This window comes from Mobula birostris, chromosome 22 (assembly GCF_030028105.1).
Source record: "Mobula birostris isolate sMobBir1 chromosome 22, sMobBir1.hap1, whole genome shotgun sequence".
Taxonomy (NCBI): Eukaryota; Metazoa; Chordata; class Chondrichthyes; order Myliobatiformes; family Myliobatidae; genus Mobula; species Mobula birostris.
Genome location: NC_092391.1, coordinates 24,278,218 through 24,303,892, shown reverse-complemented (window position 1 = coordinate 24,303,892; position 25,675 = coordinate 24,278,218). Strand labels below are relative to the sequence as shown.

At 45.1% G+C, this 25,675-nt stretch overlaps 1 protein-coding gene across 1 annotated transcript in view; it reads left to right on the top strand.

Annotated features, from left to right (window-relative positions):
• The window catches only part of LOC140186272 (laminin subunit gamma-3-like), a 140,288-nt gene that overhangs the window by 98,381 nt on the left and 16,232 nt on the right, over positions 1 to 25,675 (top strand). The window contains exons 13-20 of the mRNA XM_072240329.1: positions 5,450 to 5,638; positions 7,589 to 7,834; positions 11,701 to 11,854; positions 12,947 to 13,089; positions 14,490 to 14,668; positions 16,095 to 16,233; positions 19,400 to 19,602; positions 20,295 to 20,380. Of these exons, the coding sequence (XP_072096430.1) occupies positions 5,450 to 5,638; positions 7,589 to 7,834; positions 11,701 to 11,854; positions 12,947 to 13,089; positions 14,490 to 14,668; positions 16,095 to 16,233; positions 19,400 to 19,602; positions 20,295 to 20,380 (1,339 nt within the window). The remainder of the gene's footprint in view (positions 1 to 5,449; positions 5,639 to 7,588; positions 7,835 to 11,700; positions 11,855 to 12,946; positions 13,090 to 14,489; positions 14,669 to 16,094; positions 16,234 to 19,399; positions 19,603 to 20,294; positions 20,381 to 25,675) is intronic.

Here is a 25,675-nt window from a genome sequence, read left to right as displayed (position 1 = left end):
CCTCTGGCTGCTCACACTCCCACTTAAGAATGCTGTGGAGTCGATCCAAGAAGTTCTTGACCCTGGCACTCAGGATGAAACACACCATCTGGAAGTCTCCTTCTCACCAACAAAGCCTCCTCTCTGTTCCCCTTACCAACGACTCCCCTATCAGTACAGCTTGCTTCTTCTCCCCACTTCCCTGCTGAGCCACAGAGCCAGAGACCTGACCGCCCCTTCCCAACGGTATCTAACGCAGTATGCCTGTCATTGAGGGGAATGACCAAAAGGCTGCCTACCCCCTTCCCCACTTCTGTGTCCCAGTTTCCTGTGTCCTGCACCTTGGGTGTAACTATCTCCTTGTATGTCCTTTCTATCCACCCCACAGCCTCCCGAATGATTGGAAGTTCATCCAGTTCCAGATCCAAGTCCTTCACACAGTCTGTTAGAAGCTGCAGCTGGATATGCTTCTTGCAGGTGCAGTTGTCAGGGACACCGGATGTCTCCCTGCCTTCCCACGTGCTTATGACGAGTATTCCACTATCCTGCCTGGCATCCCCATATCTCTAAAGGTGCAATACAGAAGAAAGAAGGAATAAATAACCGGAAGAAATCTACCTACAGCCTATGGTTCACCACGTCAAAGCTTCAACTTCCCACTCTAACACTGGCCCACTCATGCAATGTCCGCTCTGCTTAAACCTAACTTCTTTTAACTGGTCTTTGCCAAATGCCTAATTATGCACAATCTAATGTCTCCTCAGGAACTGCGGTGCACAAAATATGTCTTCCACTTGAATCTGCTCTGCAACATCCAGTTTTGGTTCTCATTGATTAATATTATAATTTAAAGCACCAATGATCAAAGAACTCAACAAGAACAGTTCTCTAGAATTTAGACAATTGAAGCAATATACATAATGGTATTTCATCTGTTCAGCTGTACATTCCAAACCAGAAATGTGTCTTTCACCTTACTGGTTTAGATATCAAGAAAAATATCAGTGGTCCTTGCTTAAAGCAGATTTAAGATCCTTGCATTTTCAAACCAAGTGCCTAATCTTTGCTAGATGCTCCCTCTACTAATTTGCTTTTGCGTAAGTGTAGCCCACATTTGGGTCCACATGTAAAGTGAAAAAGAGTCTTACATGGCTGTTGTACGTGGATATCACAAATGCCTGAAGGTGTATGTGTGGGAGTGCAGTAGGGCTGCTTCAACCTCAGCATCACGTGCAATGGCAGCTGGAGTACAATGTGCAAAGATGGGAGCTTATCCACTTTGGTATGAAACATTGATATTCACAGGAACCTGCGTGTCAATGAAAGCTAACATGCAGGTCCAGTCAATATAGTGCCTTGGAAAAGTATTCAGCCCACACGACTGTTTTCACATTTTACTGTCTGATTTTCTAAATTTGAATCATATTGAAGTTGATTTTTTTGGATCTAATCTACAAAACATCGTGCATCATGTCAAATCAAAAGAAAAGTTCCAAAACCTGGCAACAATTTACTAAAAATTAAAAACCAAAATTGTGAGGCTAAAGAAGTATTCACCCTCTGTCTGATTACTATGCTAACATTCCTCAGGTGCAATATACTGTGTTACCTTAGCAACTCACCCAATTTCTTTTTGTAGAAAATTGGAGGGTCACGTGTTTTCAATTAATTCGTATGAATAAATACCACCTCTGTGAACTAGTGATCTGAAGGTCGTGGGTTCGAGCCTCGGCTGAGGCAGCGTGTGTGTCCTTGAGCAAGGCACTTAATCACACAATGCTCCAGTCTACCCAGCTGAGAATAGGTACCAGCAAAAATCCTGGGGGTTAACCTCGCGATAGACTGGCATCCTATCCGTGGGGGGAGTCTCGTACTCTCAGTCGCTTCACGCCACAGAAACCGGCAATAAGCACCGGCCTGATGGGCCACAAGGCTGGTGACAGACTTTAACCTTTTTAATCTAATCTCTCTGTATGGTAGATCTGCAACAGTACAAACTAAAATGAAGACAAAAGAGCATTCAAGACAATTCAGGGAAATTATAATAGAGAAACACAAATCTAGGGAAGGGCACCGAACATACCCCAGAGCTCAGGGAAATCCATTGTGAAGAAAAAAATACGAAACCACAGCTACACTCCTGAGGTCAGGCTGCCCTCTAAGCTTGGTCACTGGAAAAGATTGGCATTTGTAAGAGAGGTTACTCTGACATCAACTCTGAGTGAGCTGCAGAAGTCAATAGTTGCAACTGGAGATGAAGTTCATTGCTCACCAAGACCTTGCACAACACGGGTATTTATGGAAGAGTGGCTAGGAAGAAGCCCTGGCTTTAAAAAAAACATATCCTTGCCTGTCAAGACTTTTCAAAGCGTCATTTAGAAGATATTGTAAAGATTCAAGTACGTTTATTATCTAAGAATGTATAAATTACACAACCTTGAGATTTGCTTGCTCACACGCAGCCCCAAAGCAAGAAACCCAAAAGAACCCAATTAACGAAAAAGAAGAATAAAAATAAAAATACAAGACCAACACTCGATGCGCAAGAGAAAGGAAAAGAATACATATCATACAAATAATTGAAGCGAACAACAGCATTCTAAACCAAAACTGAGTCCTCAGATCCGAATCCTGAAGCAGTCTGGAGTAGGCCCAAAGCCTCACTTATCAGTTCATAATATTAGCAGGCACAGTGCATAGCAGCCGGAGCAGTCCCCATAGTCTCAGCACAAAGACATGGAAGCAGGTCTTGTGGTGGGATGAGACTGAAGTGGAACATTTTGGCTTCAACACTGAATGGTACTTGTGGGATAAACCTAATGCTGCACATCAGCCTGTAACACCATCCCTACTGTAAAGTGTGGTGGAGGTAGCATCATGCTTTGGGGATGCTTTTCAGCAACGGAGACTGGAAATCTGGTGAGGATTGATGGGGAGATGAACACTGCTAAATACAGAGAGATCCTGGATAAAAACCTGCTAGCCTCTGCTAGAAAGCTTAAACTGGGGAGGAAAATCATCCTTCAACAGAACAACAACCCCAAAACACACTACCTAGCCAATCATGGAGTGGCTTCAAACGAAGAAAATTTATGTTCTTGAGTGACCCAGTCAGAGTCCTGACCTGACCTTAATTCTATTGAATATCTCTAGCAAGACCTCAACATTGCTGATCACCGCTGCTCCTCAACTAACCTGACACAGCTTGAGCAATTTTGTAGGGAGGAACAGGCAAATCTTGCTCCATCACGTTGTGCTAAGCTAATAGAGACCTGTCGAAAAAGACTACTGGCCGTAACAGCTGCAAGAGGTGGTGTAACGAAATACTGAACAAAGGGGGATGAATACTTTTGAACTGCTGACATTTCAATTTTTAAAATTTTAGCTTCTCAAACTTTACAATTTTCCCTGTTGTTTGGGCTCTACTATGAAAAAAAGGAGCAAGTGATTCAGAAATTTTAAAAAACAGTTAAATTGATCAAAATCCCTGGTTGTAATACCCTTCAATGTGAACATAAGGTTGGGGCTGAATACTTTTACAAGGCACTGTTAGAAAAGTAACTAGTATTTGATCGGTGTTGCCAGAGGATTTAAGTACAATAATAAATATATTTTATCACCATTATATAGGGTTTGGTAAAATTACATCTGGGTTATTATGTACAGAATCAGAAAACAAACCTGACTCAAAGTTAGCATTTTTTTTTCACAAAGGAAGTGCAGTAAAGATTCACAAGACTACTCCCCAGGTTGGCAGGTCTCTTATCATCAGAGAATGGGTTGGTTAGATCCATCAAGTTTGGAAGAATGAGTTGATCTCACTGAGATGTACACAGTTCTGAGAGGCCTTGATAGTATGAATGTGGGGAATATGGTTCTATAGGAGGTTTGGAAGTAGAGATCACAGTCTCACAATAAGAGGTGAGAGAAATGTTCTTTGCTCGGAGATGGTGTGTGATTGGAATTCTGCACATAACTGTTGAGGTGATTCAGTTATCAATTACATTCAAAGCAGAAATCCATAGGTTTCCGGAATATTAGAGGAATCAAGGGATGTGAAAAATGGTTGGGGAAAGATATTGATCTCTTTGAATTGGTGAGAAGTCTTGATTTACATAGGGAATTCAGCCCACTGAGTGCACACCATCCATCATTTTCATTAATCCTAAAATAATCTTGCTTTTTATTTTGAAAAAATTAAAAAATACCCTTCTGTCTATTTCCCACCACTTGGCACGGCCCCATATGGCAGCTCTGTCCTTCAAGTGTCAGCCAATTTGGTCATCAAATGCACAGAGTACTGTCAGGTAGGAGGTACAGAAGCCTGAAGGCACACACTTGGCGATTCAGAAACAGCTTCTTCCGCTCTGCCATCCGATTTCTAAATGGACACTGAACCCACGAACACTACCTCACTTTTTTATAATTTCTGGTTTTGCACTATTTAAAATTAAACTATTTAATATACATATAAACTTTAATTCATTCATTTATTTGTTCTATATTTATTATGTATTGCATTGTACTGCTAACACTAAGTAAACAAATTTCACAGCATATGTCGGTGATATTAAAATCTGAAAATAATCCCTGTGATAAGGGAAAGGAGTCAGGTGAAAGGATAAGATATGCTCTTTCAGGACGGAAAATCTATGTGCTCAGTGTAGTACATTGTGTTCTGAGGGGTGCAGGGCACTCACAGTCCCATAAACCCATGATCTCTGCTCTTGTGGGTAAGTTTGCGCTGTGGTTACCGCTATTATATGCTTCACTTTTCTGCCTTTCCTCGATCAAAACTTTAATATTGGCCTGCACTTCATTACGGTCTCAGAAATCTCCTCCCATCCTGGCTACCCTAAGTCATCTTTGTATTCAGTACATGGAAACATCTGCTTCTATTAAAAATCACATTTTTATGTTTATATTTTTGCCAAATGGGAATTTCAAATTGAGTGCCTTTAGTTACTGACCTCATCAACAGCCTTTCATCTTAAAACAGTGAATGAGTCTGACTCATTAAAGGTTTTTGCCAGAGAATTTGGGCTATGGGGCAGTTTAGCAAACCACCAGGCTGGAAGATAACTACAAGGGAAGATCATTTAGAAAAATGTGTGTACAGGGGCTGTGAGGGGGCGAAGGATTCTTCTTTGGAAAACCAATGCATTTTCGAAGAGTTGTTTATAAGAACTGCACCATGGGTTACTGCTGTGGCTTTTTACGGTGCCTTGCTGAGACCTTGAGAGGTTGATTTCTCTGCAGGAGATCATGAGGTAAATTGGAGATTAATTGCTCAGACTGAAGTTAACTGTTGTAAGGGAAGTCTTCGTGTCTGAAGTGAATTGTTCTTTTTCTTGTTCTAAGATCTGGTTGACCATATTTTACTTTGACCAATTGTGACACGTGCTCTGCAATGGGTCTGCTGTTCCTCTCGTTCTCCTTCCCACTGAGCAGTATATTTGCTTCTTTGTAGGCATTTGCCAGTGCTTACACAATACCAATGGATCCTCCTGTGAGCAGTGTGCAAACGGCTACTATGGAAACCCCTTCCGGGGCAGGTACGATGACTGCAAACCTTGCCCTTGTCCCAATCAGTCCAACTGCGCTGTGGTCGAAGAGACGAAGGAAGTGGCCTGCACAAGCTGCCCTGACGGACAGACAGGTAAATAGTTGCCCCTCCGCTTGGCTCCAGCGGGCTGCGTTATTCTGTGCACACAGCCCACCGCTGCTAATGATCCCGCCAATGCTCAGTAATGCAAAAATATCATGATTCTTGGAGTCCTCGTGTGCAGGAGTCACACTGAATAATGTCTCCCCAGCTGGACAGTGGAAAAGGTGTATTTGATGCCTGTACATTGTAGCTAAGGCTCAAGATGCTGGAGGAACTCAGCAGGTCAGGCAGCATCTATGAAGGGAAATGAATAGCCAACACTTTAGGCCAGGGCTCTATGACCCTTCATAACTGCAGCTTTGCCAAGGAGAACAGGTAACCAGAACTCCAGTTCATGGGTACCCTTATCCCCAGCACGGAAAGGTGTTTGGTTAACCTCCTTCACATTAGGACCTAACCTGATCCCAACATATCGATGCAGCTATACCAAAGGCAAGACAGCAACTATACTTTTCATTAGGAGTTTGAAGAGATTTGGTATGTCAGCAAGAACACTCAAAAACTTCTATAGATGTACTGTGGAGAGCATTCTGACAGGATGCATCCCTGTCTGGTATGGTCGGTGGGGGGGGGGGGGAACTACTGCACAGGACTGACAGAAGCTGCAGAGGGTTGTAAATCTAGTCAGCTCCATTTTGGGTACTAGCCTACAAAGTACCCAGGACATCTTCAAGGAGCGGTGTCTCAGAAAGGCAGCATCCACTATTGAGGACCTCCAGCACCAAGGGCATGCCCTTTTCTCACTGTTACCATCAGGTAGGAGGTACAGAAGCCTGAAGGCGCACACTCAGCGATTCAGGAACAGATTCTTCCCCTGTGCCATCTGATTCCTAAATGGACATTGAACCTGTGAACACTGCCTCACTTTTTAAATATATATTATTTCTGTTTTTGCACAACTTTTAAACTATTCAATATACATATACTGTATTTATTTATTATTATTATATATTTTTGTTCTATATTATGTATTGCATTGAACTACCATGGCTCAGTTAACAAATTTCACACCACATGCCGGTGATAATAAAGCTGATTGTGATACTAGCATGGGGGCTTGCACAGTGAAATAATGTACTGCTCAGAGTCATTCAGACTTGAGTAATTGCCAAGCAGCAGAAGTATAGCTCAGTCCAGAGGGACTCTGGCTGCAGTGAAATAGTACTTAAGTAGATGGGGAGCAATCACAGTTGTGGGCAGTGGTGAAGGATTTATATCGAACTAGCAGCTTGGAGGTTGTGCATTGAAAACTGTCCAATTTATTCATTGTGACCCCTGTGGTCGGCTGTGAAATAAGCAAAGATGAGAAATGATTCTATTTACACCTGAGTCTTTAAGGTGTGGAATTCCACACACTAGTCTGGCTGGGACTATTTAGGGATTTGGTCTCAGGTATTGTCAAGATGTTCTTCATTTTAGGCAGTCGCTTGGGTCATCGAAGATAACTTGTTTCCATTTCTCTTTTATTAGTTTAGTACTATTCTAACTTTAATCCCAGGGTTGTGTCCTGAGGATTAAACTTTAATTCAAAGTTCAAAGTGAAATCTATTATCAGAGTACATACATGCACCACGGATAACCCAGAGATTCTGTTTCCTGGGCGTACTCAGCAAATCTCTAAAACAGTAACTGTAAACAGGATCAATGAACAACAAACTGCAAGTGCAAATATAAGTAAAAAGCAATAAATAATGAGAGCATAAGCAACAAGATAAAGAACCCTGAAGGTGAATTCCTGGATACTCTTGAAATTAACCCAAAAAGTTGTAGTTGGAAGTAGCAGTAAAATCTCCTATTTCATAGAAAAACCTGTTGGGAAATGGTTAAATGTAAGGATAGTTTAATTCTGTCTGTCCCGTGGTGGTTTTGTTTTGCAACTGTTTTTTCTAACACTCTGTCTCTGTCTTCTCCCTCTCAACCCCCTCTACCCCCATCCCACAGGGAACCGTTGTGAAATTTGTGATGATGGTTTCTTTGGTGATCCATTGGGGCAAAATCAATTTGTCAGCCCCTGTAAGCCGTGCTATTGTAACGGCAATACTGACCTCAACGCCGTGGGCAACTGTGATCATCTGACAGGAGATTGCCTGAAGTGCTTGTTCCACACAGTTGGCCATTACTGTGACAGGTGTGAGGATGGTTTCTATGGGAACGCTCTGGACCCCAACTCATCCAACAAGTGCCAACGTGAGTGGGAAATTTATTCAAGGAAATAGAGAGCTCTGCAAGAACAGGAGTGGGTCATAAAAACTGAAAGGTGTTAGATGGGTCTTATGGAGGGTCGTCAGTAGGTGCATGTTGCCACAGCACGAGTATCACATACAATTATTCCATTTCCTAATAATGTGGACCTTACCAACAGGTACTCGACCTGTATTAATTTTGCAGACAATATTTCTTGTTCCAGGCAGAAAAATGATGTGAAGAATTAGGAACCTCAATAGTAATTTGTAGCAAAGAAAGAGGCCACTTGGCCCATGTGAGTCATTTGGGTCCTTGCATGCTCGGCAATTTTTAAAAAAATATCTGATCTACCTCAGCTGCACTTTCCTATCTGACCTTCGTATCCCTTAGTTCTCCTATTCTGCAGAATCTTTTGATCTCAGCCATGAGATTTTTGGAGAAGGTGGTGAGGGTGATTGATGAAGGTAGAGCTGTGGCTGTTGTCTACATGGATTCTAGGAAGACGTTCCTCGTGGGAGGCTCATCCAGAAGATTAAGATACATGGGATCCATGGTGAATTGGCTGTTTGGATTCAGAACTGGCTTTCTCATAGAAGACAGAGGGTAGTGGTCAAAGGGGCTTATTCTAGCTAGAGGTCTATGATTACTGGTGTTTTGCAGGGATCTGTGCTGGGACCTCCATTGTTTATGATGTATATAAATGACCTGGATGAAAATATGGATGGGTTAGTAAACTTGCAGATGATATGAAGTTTGGTGGTGTTGTGGATAGTGTAGAAAACTGGCAAAGAATACAATGGATGTAGATCAGTTGCAGATCTGGGCTGAGAGTTGGCAGATCAAATGTAAAGAGACAGTACACTGTTAAGGGCAAGACCTTTAACGATGTTGATTAGCTGAGGGATCTTGGGGTCCAAGTTCATAGAGAGTGATTAAGAAGACATATAAACATAGAACACCTACAGCACAATACAGGCCCTTCAGCCCACAATGCTGTGCTAAACATGTACCTACTTTAGAAATTACCTAGGGTACAGAGACATCTCTCTCTCTCTGGCTATCCATCCCATAGGATGATGATGGTTCCTTTCAGTCAGTTAGTGGGATGGTACCCCACTCCTCAGATAGGAACAGCGTGTGCGTGAGTGGATTTTAGGTGAGTAGGGGGTTGCACAGGTCCAGACCCACCCTCTCGACATCCCCTCCTGGATCCAGCGGCATGTTGGGGTCCAAGACGGCTGGGGGAAGTTCTGTTGCAGTGAATGGCCAGACCAAGCTTCGACGCAAGGGCTGTCCTTTCCGCGCTTCACTGCACGTGTTTGATAGCTGGCCGTTGACCCCTATGAGAGGGTTCATCCACCCTTTGACAGGTCTTGTTTTTCGTCCTGCAGGGTGTCTAGCCGCCCTCCTCAGCAGGCAAGCCCGGTGGGGGAGCCGGTTTAGTCGCCGACCACCCGACCATGCGACAGGTAGTACTGGGTTACCTGGCACCAGTAGCACTCAGACGAGTCAGGTATAGAGACATAGAAAAGCTACAGCACAATAACATATGGCGTGCTTGTCTTTATTAGTCAAGGCACTGAGTTCAAAAGTCAGGAAGTTATGCTGCAGCTTTATAAAACTGCATCTGGAGTGTTACATACGGCTCTGGTCACCCCACTATAGGAAGGATGTCGGGGCTTTGGAGAGGGTGCAGAAGAGGTTTACCAGGATCTTGCTTGGGTTAGAGGGCACATGCTATCACGAGAGGTTGGAGAAACTTGGGTTGTTTTTTTCTGGAGCAGCGGAGGATGAGGGGAGATTTGATTGAGATTGAGAGGCATAGATAGACAGTATCTTTTCCCCAGGGTTGAAGAGTCTCAAACCAGAGCACATGCATTTAAGGCGTGTGGGGGTAATTTCAAAGGAGATGTGAGGGGCAAGTTTTTTTTTAACACAGAGAGAGGTGGTGCCTGGAACATGCTTCCTGGGGTGGTGGCAGTGGCAGACACATTAGGGACTCTTAAGAGACGTTTAGATAAGCACATCGGGCAGATGGGGCTCATTAGCCGTGGTTGGCAGCTCACCTAGGAGAAGGAGGATTCTGCCCTCAAACCTCCGCTGCCTTGTGGCTGTACCCGCTCATGGGGAAGGCTTCGGCAGTAAACCCCAGCAGGGAAGTCCAGAGCTGGAGTCCGTAAGGCAGACCTTTATTGAGTCCAATGCTGACTGGCAGCTCCTGAGACGGTACAGTGTCGGTCTCTGCCGTTCCTTTGGGTTCATCAGATGCGTGGAGAGGGGGAGCTGGGCAACAGCTTGCTCTCCATATCGTACTGTCCAGGCTTGCATATCTAGACAGCTAGGATGCAACATCCACAGTCCACTCTGACCGACAGAAGCCCTCAAAGATAAGCGTATTAATGTGAGGAAAATAGAGGGATATAGACATTGCGTAGGCGTAAGAGATTAGCGTAGTTAGCCATTTAATTACTGATTTCTCAATTAATCCTTCAATTCTGATTTTTTGCATTAACCTGAGTTTCATCAAACTTGTTATTCTTTATTTCCATACAATATGGAAGGTGGCCCATTGAGTCTATGCAAGCACAGAGACAAATCTTGCTCCCCCACTAATTTCCCCCTTAACCTATTGTCCCGATATTCCCATCAATTCTACCAGATTCCATAACTCATTTACACAGTAGGGATTAACCTACCGACCTGCACGCTTTTGGGAGGACACTAGGGAAGCTCTGAAGAAATCCTAGGGGAGTATGCGAACTCCACAGAGTCCCTCAGGTTAAAGATCAAACCCGCGTCACTGGCTCGTGAGGCAGGAGCTCGGCTGACTGAGCGTGCGACTGTATCGCCATTGGCGACCTTGACTTTGGTCAGAATGCAATGAATGGAATGACCTCTACCATCATCAGTTTCTGCTGGCAATTGGATCATTAGCCCGAAGGCACAGGTTTAAGGTAATCAGTGAAAGTGGCAGAAATGAGGAGTTAAAATGTGTCACCCTGATGCATTGTCCTTAAGGTGCTGAAAGTGGGATCAATAGTTTCTTTCAAGCAATAAATAGATACGCAGTGGATAAAGTTGCTGAAGCGTGGGAAGGGAACAGAGAAATAGGAAATTGTAAATTTCTTTCAGTGGAGCAGGAAATAGGTTGAATGTTTCCTTCTGTGCTGTTGGGCTCTGTGATTAACGTTATGATATATCCTGATGTTCGGATTCAGATTTATTGATCACGAGTACCTCAAAACAAACAGTGAAAAGTGTCACCTGCATCAACAGCCAGCATACGCAGAGGTGCTGGGGGCAGCCAGCAAGTGTTGCCAAGCGTTCCAGTGCCAACATGGCGAGCTCACAATGTCCCACACAACAACACAAGCAGCAGCAAAAAACAGGAAAGAAAACAAGGCCCTTTTTCCCATCACTCTCTCACCGCCAGGCCTCCAATCCCAGGTCAGGCCACCTATCGGCCTCCAGTTCTTGAGCCCGGATCTCAGACCCACAGGCAACGGGGCTTTCAAATTCGTGCTTCACCCCAGGATGCAGATCACGGGTTTGACCTTTGGGCCTTGACTTCCGATCTCTGACCCTGGTGGTGACCCAGGCCCTCATGACTTAATAAAGTTTTGGCAATCATGAGGTAGAAAAGATGTTTCCACATATCAAAAAGTTGTACAATATGTACCTGATAATCATAATAGGGAATTCGAGGGTGGTGTGCCTGTGGAACTCTCTGCTACAAGGGGAAGTTGAGACTGAGTTTACAGTTAAGATATGGGGGCAGCAATGTCTCATTACTGTCATTTCCATTTGATTTCTCTGGGTTAGTACTGTTTATAAAGGACTTGACCGGCCTTGACTTATTTTCTTTCCAGCTTGTAACTGCAGTCCAGTCGGATCAGTTCATGAGCTTCAAACCTGCAATGCCATAAGCGGCCAGTGTGACTGCCTACCCAATGTAACTGGCCGAGATTGCAGCCAATGTGAGTTGGGCTACTACGATCTGCAGCCTGGTGTGGGCTGCCTCAGGTAACCTATTGGACTGTTAGTGGAGAGCCAGTCTCTCCAACATAAAGATCTGTAAGTCTCCTCATGAACGGTTGGAGGATGAAAGTGCTTAATCAGAGCCGATTACACTGGACAACAACTTTTTTCAAAAGTGTTGCTTCCTGAGAATGTTTTATTTATGATAGACCACTTGAATATAAATTCAAATATAATTTCATACTACTTGTTTCACATAGGAATTTGGAAAAACAAGAAATGAACTTTTATTGGGTATAATGTGTTTAATTGCATAATGGTGTTGACACTTTGCCATAGTTCATCTAAATTAAAAGTGTTTTGTTGATCTTTTTCATTTGTACTCAGTGTCGGAGGCTTCTCGCTTAAGTGTCCAACAATAATCAGCCAGCATTGATGGATTCCAGTTGCCCTGATATGTTGTCATCCAGCTGCATGTAGTTTGGTACTCTGTAGTTGCCAAGAAAATTTTCAACAACATCCTTGATTGCCTTCCATGTGATTTTACACAGCCCCATTAGAAGTTCTTTGAATTGCCTGTCACTGATGACCTTTTTTTTTGTGGACCAACAAAAATGCCTTCCTTTATCTTGGCATCAGTTATTCTGACTTGAATTATGAATGGGAAAAAAAACAAATATAGATGATTTCAAAGAAATGGTGTGTGATAGGGAAATTCCATGGTGACTTTCATGATCAGCAGCCCAAAATCCATAAGTTGCACTCAAAAGTATTCAGAAAGCAAAATCTTTGTTGTCCCGTGTTAGTAGTTTCTGTGATAGGAGCATTAATGCTTTGGCACATTGGGACCTTGAAGAATCTCTGGCCTGAAATAAGTCGATGGGGTCTAGATTATTGAAGGCGGCGGAGAAGAATAGACACTAGAGAAGGGGTGCAGGGGAAGGTGTGCGTTCAGCTGGTCCATGGGAAGGTGGGTTAAAGGAGATTCTTTGAATGCTTGCAAAGTTCTTCCACAATCCGACAGGTGCATCCAGACCAGGCTGGCAGTGTCTGGATTGGGCACCAGTGGATCAGGACAATGGGTGAGTTGTCTGATGCCGCCCGGTATCTGTCTGAGTGTCACTAATGTTGTTCCAGGTGTGACTGCCACCCTGTGGGATCGCGCAGCAGTTTCTGCCAAGCTGCGACTGGCCAGTGCAGCTGTCGGCCTGGTGTCGAGGGGAGATTGTGTGACAAGTGCAAGCTGGGATACTTTGACCTCTCTGAGAAAGGATGTCGAGGTACCGAGTGTGATGCCTTTACAAAGTTCAAAGTACATTTTACTATCAAAGAATGTATGAATTATGCAACTTGGAGCTTACAGGCAGCCACAAAGCAAGAAACCCAAAAGAGCCCAATTAGTAAAAAATAAAGACCAACACTCAATGGACAGAGAAAGGGAGAGGAAAAAACCAAAAATCATGCCAACGATAGAAGCAAGCAACAGTGTTCCGAACCAAAATGAGTCCTTCGATCCGAACCCCTCAGCAGCCCAGAGTAGGCCCAAAGCCTCGGTATCAGTTCATCATATTAGCAGGCATGGAGCACAGCAGCTGGGGCAGTCTTCATAGCCTCAGCGCCATGGAGAGAGAAGCGAACATAATGGGAGAGCGAGTGAAATCGGATTTCACCGCCGATCCCAGCACCCTTTCTTTCCAGTCTATCTGGCCCAGCATTTGAAATGTCCAAGCAGTCTACAATGTTGACAATTTAATATCTTTTTTCCAAGGCACACCTTTTTCTTTATTAATCTTTTTATTGATTTAAAAAAAGCATAAATACAGTCAAGGGAATTAGTTCAAATCTATATATCAGTAACAATATAAACCAAGATTAAGATGGACATTGTCAAAATCATAGATATTGTTAAACTAGTATAAAATATATAATTAAAAAAATGAAAATAGCAATTCTCCTTTTACCGGTTTATGAAGAGAAAGGAAAAAACATTGGGTTTTAAATGAAAAGAAAAAAAAAACCCACTACGCCATATAAAAGAAGAACAAAAAAGAAGGGACTGGGCAGTCCATTTTGAGGATACAACCAAAAAAGAAAGAAAGAAAGACTTTCTGATCAAATCTAAAACTTCAAAAAAAGAGATTGAAGGAGTAATCAATCAAATTAAATGAAAATATTGGATAAAAGGTCGCCATATTTAAAGGATGTATCAAATGTCCGACTTCTTATTTTCTCTAAACTTAAACAGGACATAATGGAGGAGAGCCAATAGAAGACCGTAGGTGGATTAGAATCCTTCCACTTCAATAAAATGGCTCTCCTAGCCAGAATTTAGTATTTTTTATCTTCCTTTTTGACTCCTGCGGTCAGGTGGGCCGGCCTCATGACTGCATGCAGCTGGAATTTTCACGCTATTTAACTGTGTGGTGAATTTTCACTTGGAACCACATCCATTGGGATTCACTGGTTAACGTTTAGGACTGAGGAATCCGGCAGGACTCAGGGAGCCAGTCTCTACAGCCTGACAGGGCAGAGAACAGCAGATCCCCATGGACTCGTGCATTGCCTCAGCCAGGAAATATCCTGGCTGGGAAAAGCTGACCGGCGGCAGACAGGAATTAATATTACGGTTCACCGGGAACCTTGCCCCAGTTAATTTGGCCCTTTGTTTCCTGTGCTACAGCCTGCGACTGCTCTCCGCTGGGCTCCTTGGTGATGCAGTGTAGGGAAAATGGCTCCTGTATCTGTAAGAAGGGCTTCACTGGATGGAAGTGCGAGGAATGCCAGGAGAACTACTTCTATCAGCCCTCCTCCTTCCACTGCCAGCAGTGCCCTGTCTGCTACAGCCTGGTCCAGCACGAGGTAAGGAGTTTCCAATGCTTTGAGCTGTAGTCAGTAGCATCGCACAGTATCCCGGGAAACAGCTGAAACCGGGCAATGGGCTTTGGTTGAAGAAGACCTGGGCCAGTCTTGGGACACTCCCAGTGGGCAGCAGAGTGACGGTATTCAGCTGATCCCCCACTGAAAGCCTTGTCTATGAATGAGTTACTCTCGGGCTTGTCGATTCTGACAATGTCTCAGCCCAAATTGTCATCTTACTATAAGCTTCAGATCCTGAAGCTACTCAAACTCTGACAGGCACTTCCTTAGAGATTTATTCACTGACTAGTACTGGCTTCCTGTCCACCGACAGTTTAATCCTTATGTAGGGCCCTGGTTCACATCTTTACTGTTATGCTGTAGGTATTTCACTTAACATCTCTGTAAGAGCAGCTTGTTCTGCGTTCAACCTGTTTGGGTCATTGTTGAAGATGAGGGATGATGTGGAATGTGTGCCATCCAATTAGGGGGAGGTTTTCTTGGTTTGGGACAACAAGGTTGGTCTTGAGGTTTTGTTCGGGGGAGGTGAAGAGGGAAGACGCTAGGGAGAACCGGTCGTAGAATACGACCCAGTGGGGGACCCATTTGTTTGAGATGGATTGCGAGCGACGTTCGGAAGGCGGTGTGTGTTTTCACGCTGACCGAGGGCCCAGTGCGTGAGTGACAGAGAAGTTCAAGATGAACTCCAACGTGTGCACATTTGACTGTTTAATTAAAATGGGACCTTTTCTTTTTGTTATTCTTTACTAACCCGTTAGTTAAGACTCATGAATATTCCTCAGTGTACTATCTGTTATTTTGTGTCACTGAATTGTAACAGGGTAGCAGATTACACAGCATCCACACAAACCGGGCTTTGGGGTGGGACGACCCGTCTCAATCTCACGGGTTTGGCGGGACCCGGAGGTCGTTTTCCCTGGACTTATGCAGCCAAGGAAACCAGTGGGTTTCACTTCAATCTGTGCCCCCTCCCTCCTGGGCCGCACACTCTCCTCTGTCACTTGGCAACACTCTGTGTCCTGCTTTCGCACAATGTGGGGGAGGGGGTCCAATGGAGGCAGAGTGTTCCACTGGGTTACAGCAATGGGGAGGGGCAGCTGGAGTTTACTGAGGTGGCAGGGTGGAGTGGGGTGGGGGTTCGGAGAAGCCGGCGATATGGCTGGGATGGGAGAGGTGGGTCACCCCATTCCATCACTTGGCTGACGGCAGGAGTGGAGAGAGCTCCTGCATAAAACAGCTGAGGGAGCCCGCACAGCAAGCTGAAGTGCTGGTGACAGTCCCTGGAACGATGCGGCCAAAGCAGTCGTTTATTCTGAGAGAAGTCTGGCTTTGTTTTTAGTGGGGGAGCCACTGGAGTCTAATTTTCCTCTGACCAGGACGCCTGCACTCACACTCCGTCCTTCTCCAGGTGAGGCGGCTGCGGCAGCGGATGAACGGGCTGGAGGAGGAACTGGACAAGTTCAGCAGCCACCCTGAGCAGTTCTATCAGCTTTACACCAACCACCTGCAGTTAGCCCTCAGGGACATGGAGATCCAGTCAAAGGAGGGTGAGTGAGGGGCAGTGGCTGTGAAACAGGTGGGGGGTGGGATCAGGCCAGAGCAGTAAGGCACAGTCATCCACTGGGTTCAGCATTTGCTTTCTGTACCACCAGTGCCTCGTACCTGCAGTGAGTACCGTACACTGCAGCTCCATGCTTACTCCCAACACCGTCCTGACTTGGAAATATTTTAAAACCGCAAACACGAGGAAATCTGCAGTTGCTGGAATTTCAAGCAACACACATAAAAGTTGCTGGTGAATGCAGCAGGCCAAGCAGCATCTCTAGGAAGAGGTACAGTCGATGTTTCGGGCGGAGACCCTTCGTCAGGACTAACTGAAGGAAGAGCTAGTAAGAGATTTAAAAGTGGGAGGGGGAGGGGGAGATCCGAAATGATAGGAGAAGACAGGAGGGGGAGGGATGGAGCCAAGAGCTGGACAGGTGATCGGCAAAAGGGATACGAGAGGATCATGGGACAGGAGGCCCAGGGAGAAGGAAAAGGAGGGGGGGTGAGAAAGCCCAGAGAATGGGCAAGGGGTATAGTCAGAGGGGGACAGAGGGAGAAAAAGGAGAGAGAGAAAAAGAATGTGTGTATATAAATAAATAATGGATGGGTTAGACCTATCAGATTGGGAATTAAAATGTGTGAAATTCCACGTCCCATTCCCATTCTGATGTGTCTATCCATGGCCTCCTGTACTGTAAAGATGAAGCCACACTCAGGTTGGAGGAACAACACCTTATATTCCGTCTGGGTAGCCTCCAACCTGATGGCATGAACGTTGACCTCAAATTTCCGCTAATGCCCCACCTCCTCCTCGTACCCCATCTGTTATTTATTTATATACACACATTCTTTCTCTCACTCTCCTTTTTCTCCCTCTGTCCCTCTCACTATACCCCTTGCCCATCCTCTGGGTTTCCCCCCCGCCCACCCTTTTCCTTCTCCCTGGGCCTCCTGTCCCATGATCCTCTCGTATCCCTTTTGCCAATCACCTATCCAGCTCTTGGCTCCATCCCTCCCCCTCCTGTCTTCTCCTATCATCTTGGATCTCCCCCTCTCCCTCCCACTTTCAAATCTCTTACTAGCTCCTCTTTCAGTTAGTCCTGACGAAGGGTCTCGGCCCGAAACGTCGACTGTACCTCTTCCTACAGATGCTGCCTGGCCTGCTGCGTTCACCAGCAACTTTTATATGTGTTTGTTGGAAATATTTTGCTGGTCCCTCACCATCCCTGGGTCTAACTTCTAGATGGTAGCGTGTGGGAATGAGAGGCTCAAAACGATGGTGTGCACTACTGTCAAGGGTGCGTAGGAACTGCTGCCCTCGCTGGTGGTGTCCACATTCTGTAAATGATTGATTCAGAAGAAGCTACGTTATTTGAATAGCAAGAAAGATTTCAAAAGTTTGACGACTGTTAAGAAGTATACAAAGGAATTGTATTTATACAGCACCTTTAACTGTCTTGGGAAGCCCCCAAGAACTGTACAGCCAATGAAGATTTGTAGCCATGTTGAAATGCAGAAAATGGGATGGTCAACATACACACAGAGCAAACTCTTTAAATATTAACATGGCAACCAGGTTTATCACTAATCTGTTGTCAGTGACTAGGGATAAACATAACTGGTTCGTGGGTAGCTCTCCTTTGGTTATCTTCAAAATAATGCTGAGGAACTTTATTTTAACATCCACTTGAGAAGGTGGTGCTATTTTAAACACCAGTCCCAGTAATCTGAAAGATGACAAAATGGTGTCAAATTCCTGGAGTAGGGTTGAAGCTGCAACACCAAAGATAAGCTGCCCACTGAGCCTAGCTAATCCCCGATGGATGTTGCTCTGGTTCAGTTATCGTAATGCTTAAAGTTTCCAGTGAAGCTGGGTTTCAATTGATCCAATGTGCCAGAGGTGGATGGTTGGTGCATAATAAGATGTGAACAAGTGTTGTGTTCGCTGATTACTGATCTGGTTCAAGAACACAGTCTGGTACCACCACAAAGAGGGCATCCAGTTCCAGCCTTTGAAACATCCCTGACCTTCACAGCCTGGGCCCGAGCCTTCCTGGATGTCTATAGCACGCTGCAAAAGTCTTAGAGGCACATAAATAGATGTAGCTTGGGTGCCTAAGACTTTTGCATTGTACTGTAGTAATTTTATGTATTGCACAGTACTAATGCCGCAAATAAACAAATTTCATGACATACGTGAGTGATGACAAGCCTGATTCTGATATGGGTCTCTATTGTGGACTGAGAGTAGAAAGGGGGCAGGGAGAGGGGAATCGTGGTTGGGACAAGGGGAGAGAAGCATTCTGTAATGATCAACAAATCAGCTGTTTGGAATCAAATGACCTTTTCTGGTGTCTCAGGGCTGGGTGAGTCTGTTCTCCTTCTCTGCACCCCTCCTGCAGCGCCCACCCTCGCCATTGCCTACATCCTTGGCTCCTGACTGATTTACAAGCTCACTCCGCTCCACGTTGTGAGATACAGTACTGTACAAAGTTCATCGGCACCCAGCTATATACATGTGCCTAGGACTTTTACACAGTACTGTACTACTGGAAATCCCTCTGTGTTTGTTCTCCTAACTCATCACGTGCATCACTGATTATGCCACATTGGTGTCGCACTTAAACTGTTGTTAAAGGCTCCATACCAATTGCAAGGATCAATGGTATCAGGAACATAGAACATAGAAGAGTACAGCGCAGGAACAGGCCGTTCGGCCCACAATGTTGTGTTGTACCAGCTAAAAAGGGAAAAGCACCCAAACACTAATCCCTCCTACCTACACCATGTCCATATCCCTCCATCTTTCTCACGTCCATGTGCTGATCCAAACAAATGAAGCCTCTAATGTATTTGCCTCTACCACCATACCAGGCATCCACCACCCTGCGTAAAATAACTTATCCCTCACTATCCCCTCTCACCTTCAGTGCATGCCCTCTGGTATCAGATATTTCAACTCTGGGAAACAGATGCTCTCTGCCCACTCTATCTCTGCCCGTCATAATCTTGTAAACCTCCATCAGATCTTCCTTCAGCTTCCGACGCTCCGAGGAAAACAACCCAAGTTTCTCCAGCCTCTCGTGATAGCCCATGGCCTCGAAACCATGTCGACGAGGAAGACTGCTTGGACTGTTGTTGGTTACTGAGCTGTTGTGTCTGTTGCAGGTCCACAGATGCTCTTTCTGCGGCAGGTCGGAGAGGTGGAGACCTCCCTGCACGCAATCAGCCTGAAACTGACCAACATCAGCCAAGCCTTGGACTGCGAGGGCAACGGGGAGAAGCGCTGCCACCTGTTGTCCGTCAGCCAGCTCTTCATCGGTACCAGCCGCAGGCAGCTGCAAGCAGCCCGGGAGGCCCTGGACAACATGGTACTGCTGGGTGACTGGCACGGGGTCGGGACAACTTTCTTCCCGTTTGGCTGTCCCGCCGCCTTGTTCTCATTCATAAAGCTGCGCCGTGATTTCCTGCTCCTTTTTAAAACGGGCTGGGTTTTATCTCCCCACTCTGAGCTGTACCAGTTCAAACCGGCAGGCACAAGCGGGCTCAGTCTCAAGTGCCTGATGTCGTGTGACAGTCTGGATATTCAGCTCTAGGAGGCATCACAACTGACCGTAATCCTCTCCTTCTGAGCGTGACCCATGCTCGCACAAAGCGTTGAGCACACCGGTCAGTGTGAGAGGTCAATTGCCTGTTGAATAACTTCCTTCCCACCATCCTATCCTGTAATACCTACCCTGACTGCTCTACTTATCCCGGTTTTGACCAGGGACCGGAAGAAATGTATTTTCTCTCCCTTCCTTCATTGAGTTAGTGAATCTGGTGCTGCGTCATTAAGTATCTTGTATAGATTGCCCCACTTCTAAGCTGATTTGGCCTTGAAGAGTTCAGTTTGCCCCCTGCTCTGGGCACTGGAAGATGAGAGGAAGACTCTCTCCATACTGTGTGGACAACAGAGGTAGTTTTAAAATCGGCCCTTCAAGTACTGTCATCAGCATCTTTGGAACTGACATGTAGACTCAGCTTCGCAGGACAGTGATAATATTTGTTTCTGATTAAGCAGTTGCCTGTGCTGACTCGTGACTTTGCTGGTGGTAAATCCCAGAATTGGACCAGGTTGGTTGAGGAGTCGCGCACTCTTGTGGAAAGGTGAGTTCTGACTACGTTAATCCCGAGTTCTTGCTTGCTGTATGTCTTTACAGGCAACCCTGGTATTACAGCAGTTCAAGTAACAGAAATTTACCATGGCACAATTCACAAATCACCAGCAAGAATTCTGAGATAGAAACATAGAAAATAGGTGCAGGAGTAGGCCATTCGGCCCTTCGAGCCTGCACCGCCATTTATTATGATCATGGCTGATCATCCAACTCAGAACCCCGCCCCAGCCTTCCCTCCATACCCCCTGACCCCCGTAGCCACAAGGGCCATATCTAACTCCCTCTTAAATATAGCCAATGAACTGGCCTCAACTGTTTCCTGTGGCAGAGAACTCCACAGATTCACCACTCTCTGTGTGAAGAAGTTTTTCCTAATCTCAGTCCTAAAAGGCTTCCCCTCTATCCTCAAACTGTGGCCCCTCGTTCTGGACTTCCCCAACATCGGGAACAATCTTCCTGCATCTAGCCTGTCCAATCCCTTTAGGATTTTATACGTTTCAATCAGATCGTCCCTCAATCTTCTAAATTCCAACGAGTACAAGCCCAGTTCATCCAGTCTTTCTTCATAAGAAAGTCCTGCCATCCCAGGAATCAATTGATGCAGATGCGGAAGAAAAATACACTCTCACAGAATATGTGGCGGAAAAAAATCAAATAATAAAATTTATTGCATGAGCTAATGATATGGATTTGTGTTATGGAAAATTATGCAATCTGGATAGTTTTCTAGTACAGCCCCCGTAACGCAAAGATCATCTGTATTATACTCTTTGTATCTGTTATGATACAGATATCCCTTTCCTGTTCCAAGCAGAGCAACCCATCAGTCCAAATTCCCCTCTTTTAATTCCCTTGTTGCCCTTTTCCACTGCCTCTCACATGCCCATGGACTTCCCTTCCAATTATTTTGACGCTTAGCTACACAAAGGGGCAATTAACGTACCAGCTCATGTTTGGGATGTGAGCAGAAGCCAGGGCACCCTGTAGAAGGCACATGTTCACTTGGAGAACAGGGTCAGAGGTTGGAATTGAACTGGGTTCCTGGGGCAGGAACTGCCGCACTGCCCACCTGCTTGGTGACATCATCTGTTTGAATTGAACTGTAAAGCAAATAGTTACAGATTTCCTTCAAACTGGGAATTAGATTAGATTAGATTATGAGGACACGCAGTCCTCTTTTATTGTCATTTAGTAATGCATGCATTAAGAAATGATACAATATTCCTCCGGTGTGATATCACAGAAACACAGGACAGACCAAGACTGAAAAACTAACAAAAACCACATAATTATAACGTATAGTTACAACAGTGCAACAATACCATAACTTGATGAAGAACAGGCCATGGCACAGTAAAAAAGCTCAAAGTCTCTTGAAAGTCCCATATCTCACGCAGATGGGAGAAGGAAGAAAACTCTCCCTGCCATGCCCGACCACAGTCCGACTCTGAGTTGTCTGAAAACTTTGAGCTCCGATCAGCCCTCCAACACCGAGTACAGAGCACCACCTCTATCCGAACGCTTCGACCTCAGCCTCGGTCGCCAGCAGCAGGCAAAGCCGGGGATTTTGGGGCCTTCCCTCCGGAGATTCTCGATTGCACAGTAGCAGCGGCAGCGAACCGGGCACTTCAGAAATTTCTGCAGATGTTCCTCTGCTTCTCACGTCTGTCTCTATCAAATCAGAATTGTGCACGGCATCCTACTTACAAATATGATATCATTTCACCGGACAGCTGCGCGCGGTGTCGCACCAGCATCTTCTCCCCTCGCCCAGTATTTCCAGAGATGGTTACTGAATGATCTAAAATTTAGTTCCGAGATGATTTTTTTATTGTTGACTCGTTCAGCAGAGCAAATCACTCATCTGGCTCTTTAACCCAAAATTCATCCTTTTCCAAGCCTGGACATGAGAGTGATATTGTGACCAAAGACTGATCTAGGTCATAGGGTCATAAAGCACCACAGCACAGAAACAGGCCCTTCAGCCCATCTAGTCCATGCAGAACTATTAGTCTGCCTAGTCCCATCAACCTGCACCTGGGCCATAGTCCTCCATACCCCTTCCATCCATGTACCTATCTTAAATATTGGAACCAAACCCACATCTACCTCTTCTCAAACAAGACAAAATCTGCAGATACTGGATGTCTGAGCAACACACACAAAATGCTGGGGGATCCCAGCAGGCCAGGTAGTATCCAAGGACAACAGTACAGTTGATGCTTTGGGCTGAAACCCTTCGGCAGGACTGGCTTTTGGTTCCACACTCTCACCATTCTTTGAGTGAAGAAGCTCCCCCTCATGTTCTCCTTAAACATTTCACCTTTCACCCTTAACCCATGACCTCTAGTTTTAGCCTCACCCAAACGTAGTAGAAAAAGCCTGTTTGCATTTACCCTATCTATACTCCTCATAATTTTGTATACCTCAATCAAATCTCCCCTCAATCTTCTATGTTCTAGGGAACAAAGTCACAACCTATGTAACCTTTCCCTATAAATCAGGTCCTCAAGTCCTGGCAACATCCTTGAAATTCTCTCTGCACTCTTTCAATCTTATTGACATCTTTCCTGCAGGTAGCTAACCAAAAATGCACACAATACTCCAAATTAGGCCTCACCAACGTCTTGTACAACCTCGACATAATATCTCATCTCCTGTAGTCAATAATTAATGAAGGCCAATGTGCCAAAAGCTTCCTTTACAACCCTATCTACCTGTGACGCCACTTTTAAGGAATTCTGTATTCCCGAATCCCTCTGTTCTGCCACCATTCACAGTGTAAGTTCTACCCTGGTTTGTCCTCCCAAAGTGCAACACCTCACACTTGTCTGCATTAAGTTCCGTCCACCATTTTTCCAGCTGGTCCAAACCCTGCTCCAGGTCAATGGTTACTAAAGGTCCTAGCCAGTAAACCAAAATTAAAATTACCAGTGTAGTGTAGGGGTCACCAAGCGGAAGTGAAGAGGAAGGATCATATGCTTATCCTCTAGTTGAGCATCACCCTGAGCACATGGTGTTGAGACCAATTTCTTATAGAAAGGGCGGCACGGTCGTGTGGTGGTTAGCACGACATTTTACAGTGCTGGAGACACAGGTTCAATTCTTGCCTGTAAGGAGTAAGTGACTGCGTGGGTTTCCTCCGGGTGCTCTGGTTTCCTCCCACAGTCCAAAGACGTACCAGTAGGTAGGTTAGTTGGTCATTGTAAATTGCCCCGTGATTAGGCTCGGATTAAAATCAGCAAGTTGCTGGGTGGCGTGGCTCGAAAAGCTGGAAGGACCTTGCGCTGTATGTCAGTAGAAAAGTGAAGGTACAACAACAAGAGAGCAGGGAAACTATGCTTGTACTGCCACAGAGTGGTTAGCTTTGGTATTGCAGTTTTTGTGGGTTTAATTGTCACTTCTGTATCCAAGATTCAAGACTATTTCCAGTACACACGTGTGAAGGAGAGCAAAATAAAGAACGCGATAATAAAAGAACACTATAAATACATGTGCACAAGATAACTGATACACATAGGTTGATTTTATGTTGACAAAGTGATACTAAGCACTTATTCAATCAGTCTATGGATACAAGCTATTTTGTACATTTATCTTTATTGCGTGTCTGTAGATAAGCTGGTTGATTGGAAATGATAAGGTCGTGTTGACTGGGCAGCAGAGTGGGTTAGTGGATGGAGGTGAAGGTTCTTAATGAAAAGAGCAAACACCTCGTTAAGGAAGATTGAATGGCACCAGCTGTGCAGAACTGATAGTTAACATAATTACGTCAATAGGAGTTTTGCATTGTAGGCAATTCATATTTTCTGTAGATACAAGAAAGACTATAGATGCTGGAATCTGGAGCAAAATACCTGCTGGAGGAACTAAATTGATCAAGCACCATCAAGGGACCATTCAATGTTTCAGGTTAAGATCTTTGTCTCTACAAATGTCGCTAGACTTGCTGAGTTCCCCCAGAAATTTGTTTATTGCTCATCTCATATGTGGTGGTTGGTGCTCACATTCAAATTGCTAATCATTTATTTTAGCACTGCAGCCGTTAATTGTGGAACTGGCCCTTCTCATCCCCAGTCTCCCACCTCATTGTCACATCTGAGGTTCTCTGCGTGAGCTGAAGGGCTCAGCCATGGGGGGACAATGAAACGTTGGCCAAGATCTGGTGATTGGCAGCCAAGCAACAGTGCTGACTGATGGCTGCCTGCAGAGATTATGGACCCATGATTGCTGGAGACCCAGCTGAGAGCAGCACCTCACATTGTGACATTGAAATGAGGGAGGCCTATCACTTTCCCCCCGGTTCACTGAACACCAGGGGGCTTGAGGGCCACAACTGCGTTCCTCCTTGGCTTGTGTGGCGGGCTGATTGAGAAGTTCCCTGGCAAGAAAGCTGGAGAGGAACAGAGTAAACTGGCAGAAACATCCTGAGTGCATTATCATAGAAACATGTGCTAAAAGTTGCTTAAAGAAGTAACGATAAAAGTTGGTCACACCACCATTTTCCCCTCACAACTTTTGAGCTGTTACTTCAAGGACTTTGTGTTTTGGACTTTATTTATTTTTATTGTATTGCAGAATAAGTCCTTCCGGCCCTTCAAGCCATGCTACCGAGTAACCCCTGATTTAATCCAGGCCTAATTGCAGGGCAATTTACAATGACTAATTAACCTACCAACCGGTAGGTCTTTGGACTGTGGGAGGAAACTGGAGCACCCGGAGGAAACCCAAGCAGTCACGGGGAGAACGTACAAACTCCTTACAGGCAGTGGCGGGAATTGAACCTCGGTCGCCTATACAGTAAAGCATTGTGCTAGCCCCTATGCTATTGTGCTGCCCAGCCTGCTACTGTCCATTGAACAGACTGGTTTGTGCTAAAGGTAGATATTTATCAGCACTAATCAGGCTTAGTTGGTCAGTGGTATAGTGGCATTAGAACCGGACTTTGAGGCGAGTGGTCCTGGGTTCAAATCCAGCCAGCTCCTTGCATTGCACACTTCCCATTCGTGCTGGGTTGAGCATCGAACCAGCAACTTGGCCTTGTAAAACACAGGCAAAATGCTAAAGAAACAAAAAGTTGCTGCCTGACCTAAAAGAGGTGGAACAATAATTAATCAGGCTAGAGACATCTCTTGTAGGAGCTTTGAACATCTAATAGGCTCTTGGAGAGGATTTTCCCATTTATATCTACTTCTCTCCAGCAAGGCACTGGTGTGTGTGTGTGTGTGTGTGTGTGTGTGTGTGTGTGTGTGTGTGTGTGTGTGTGTGTGTGTGTGTGTGTGTG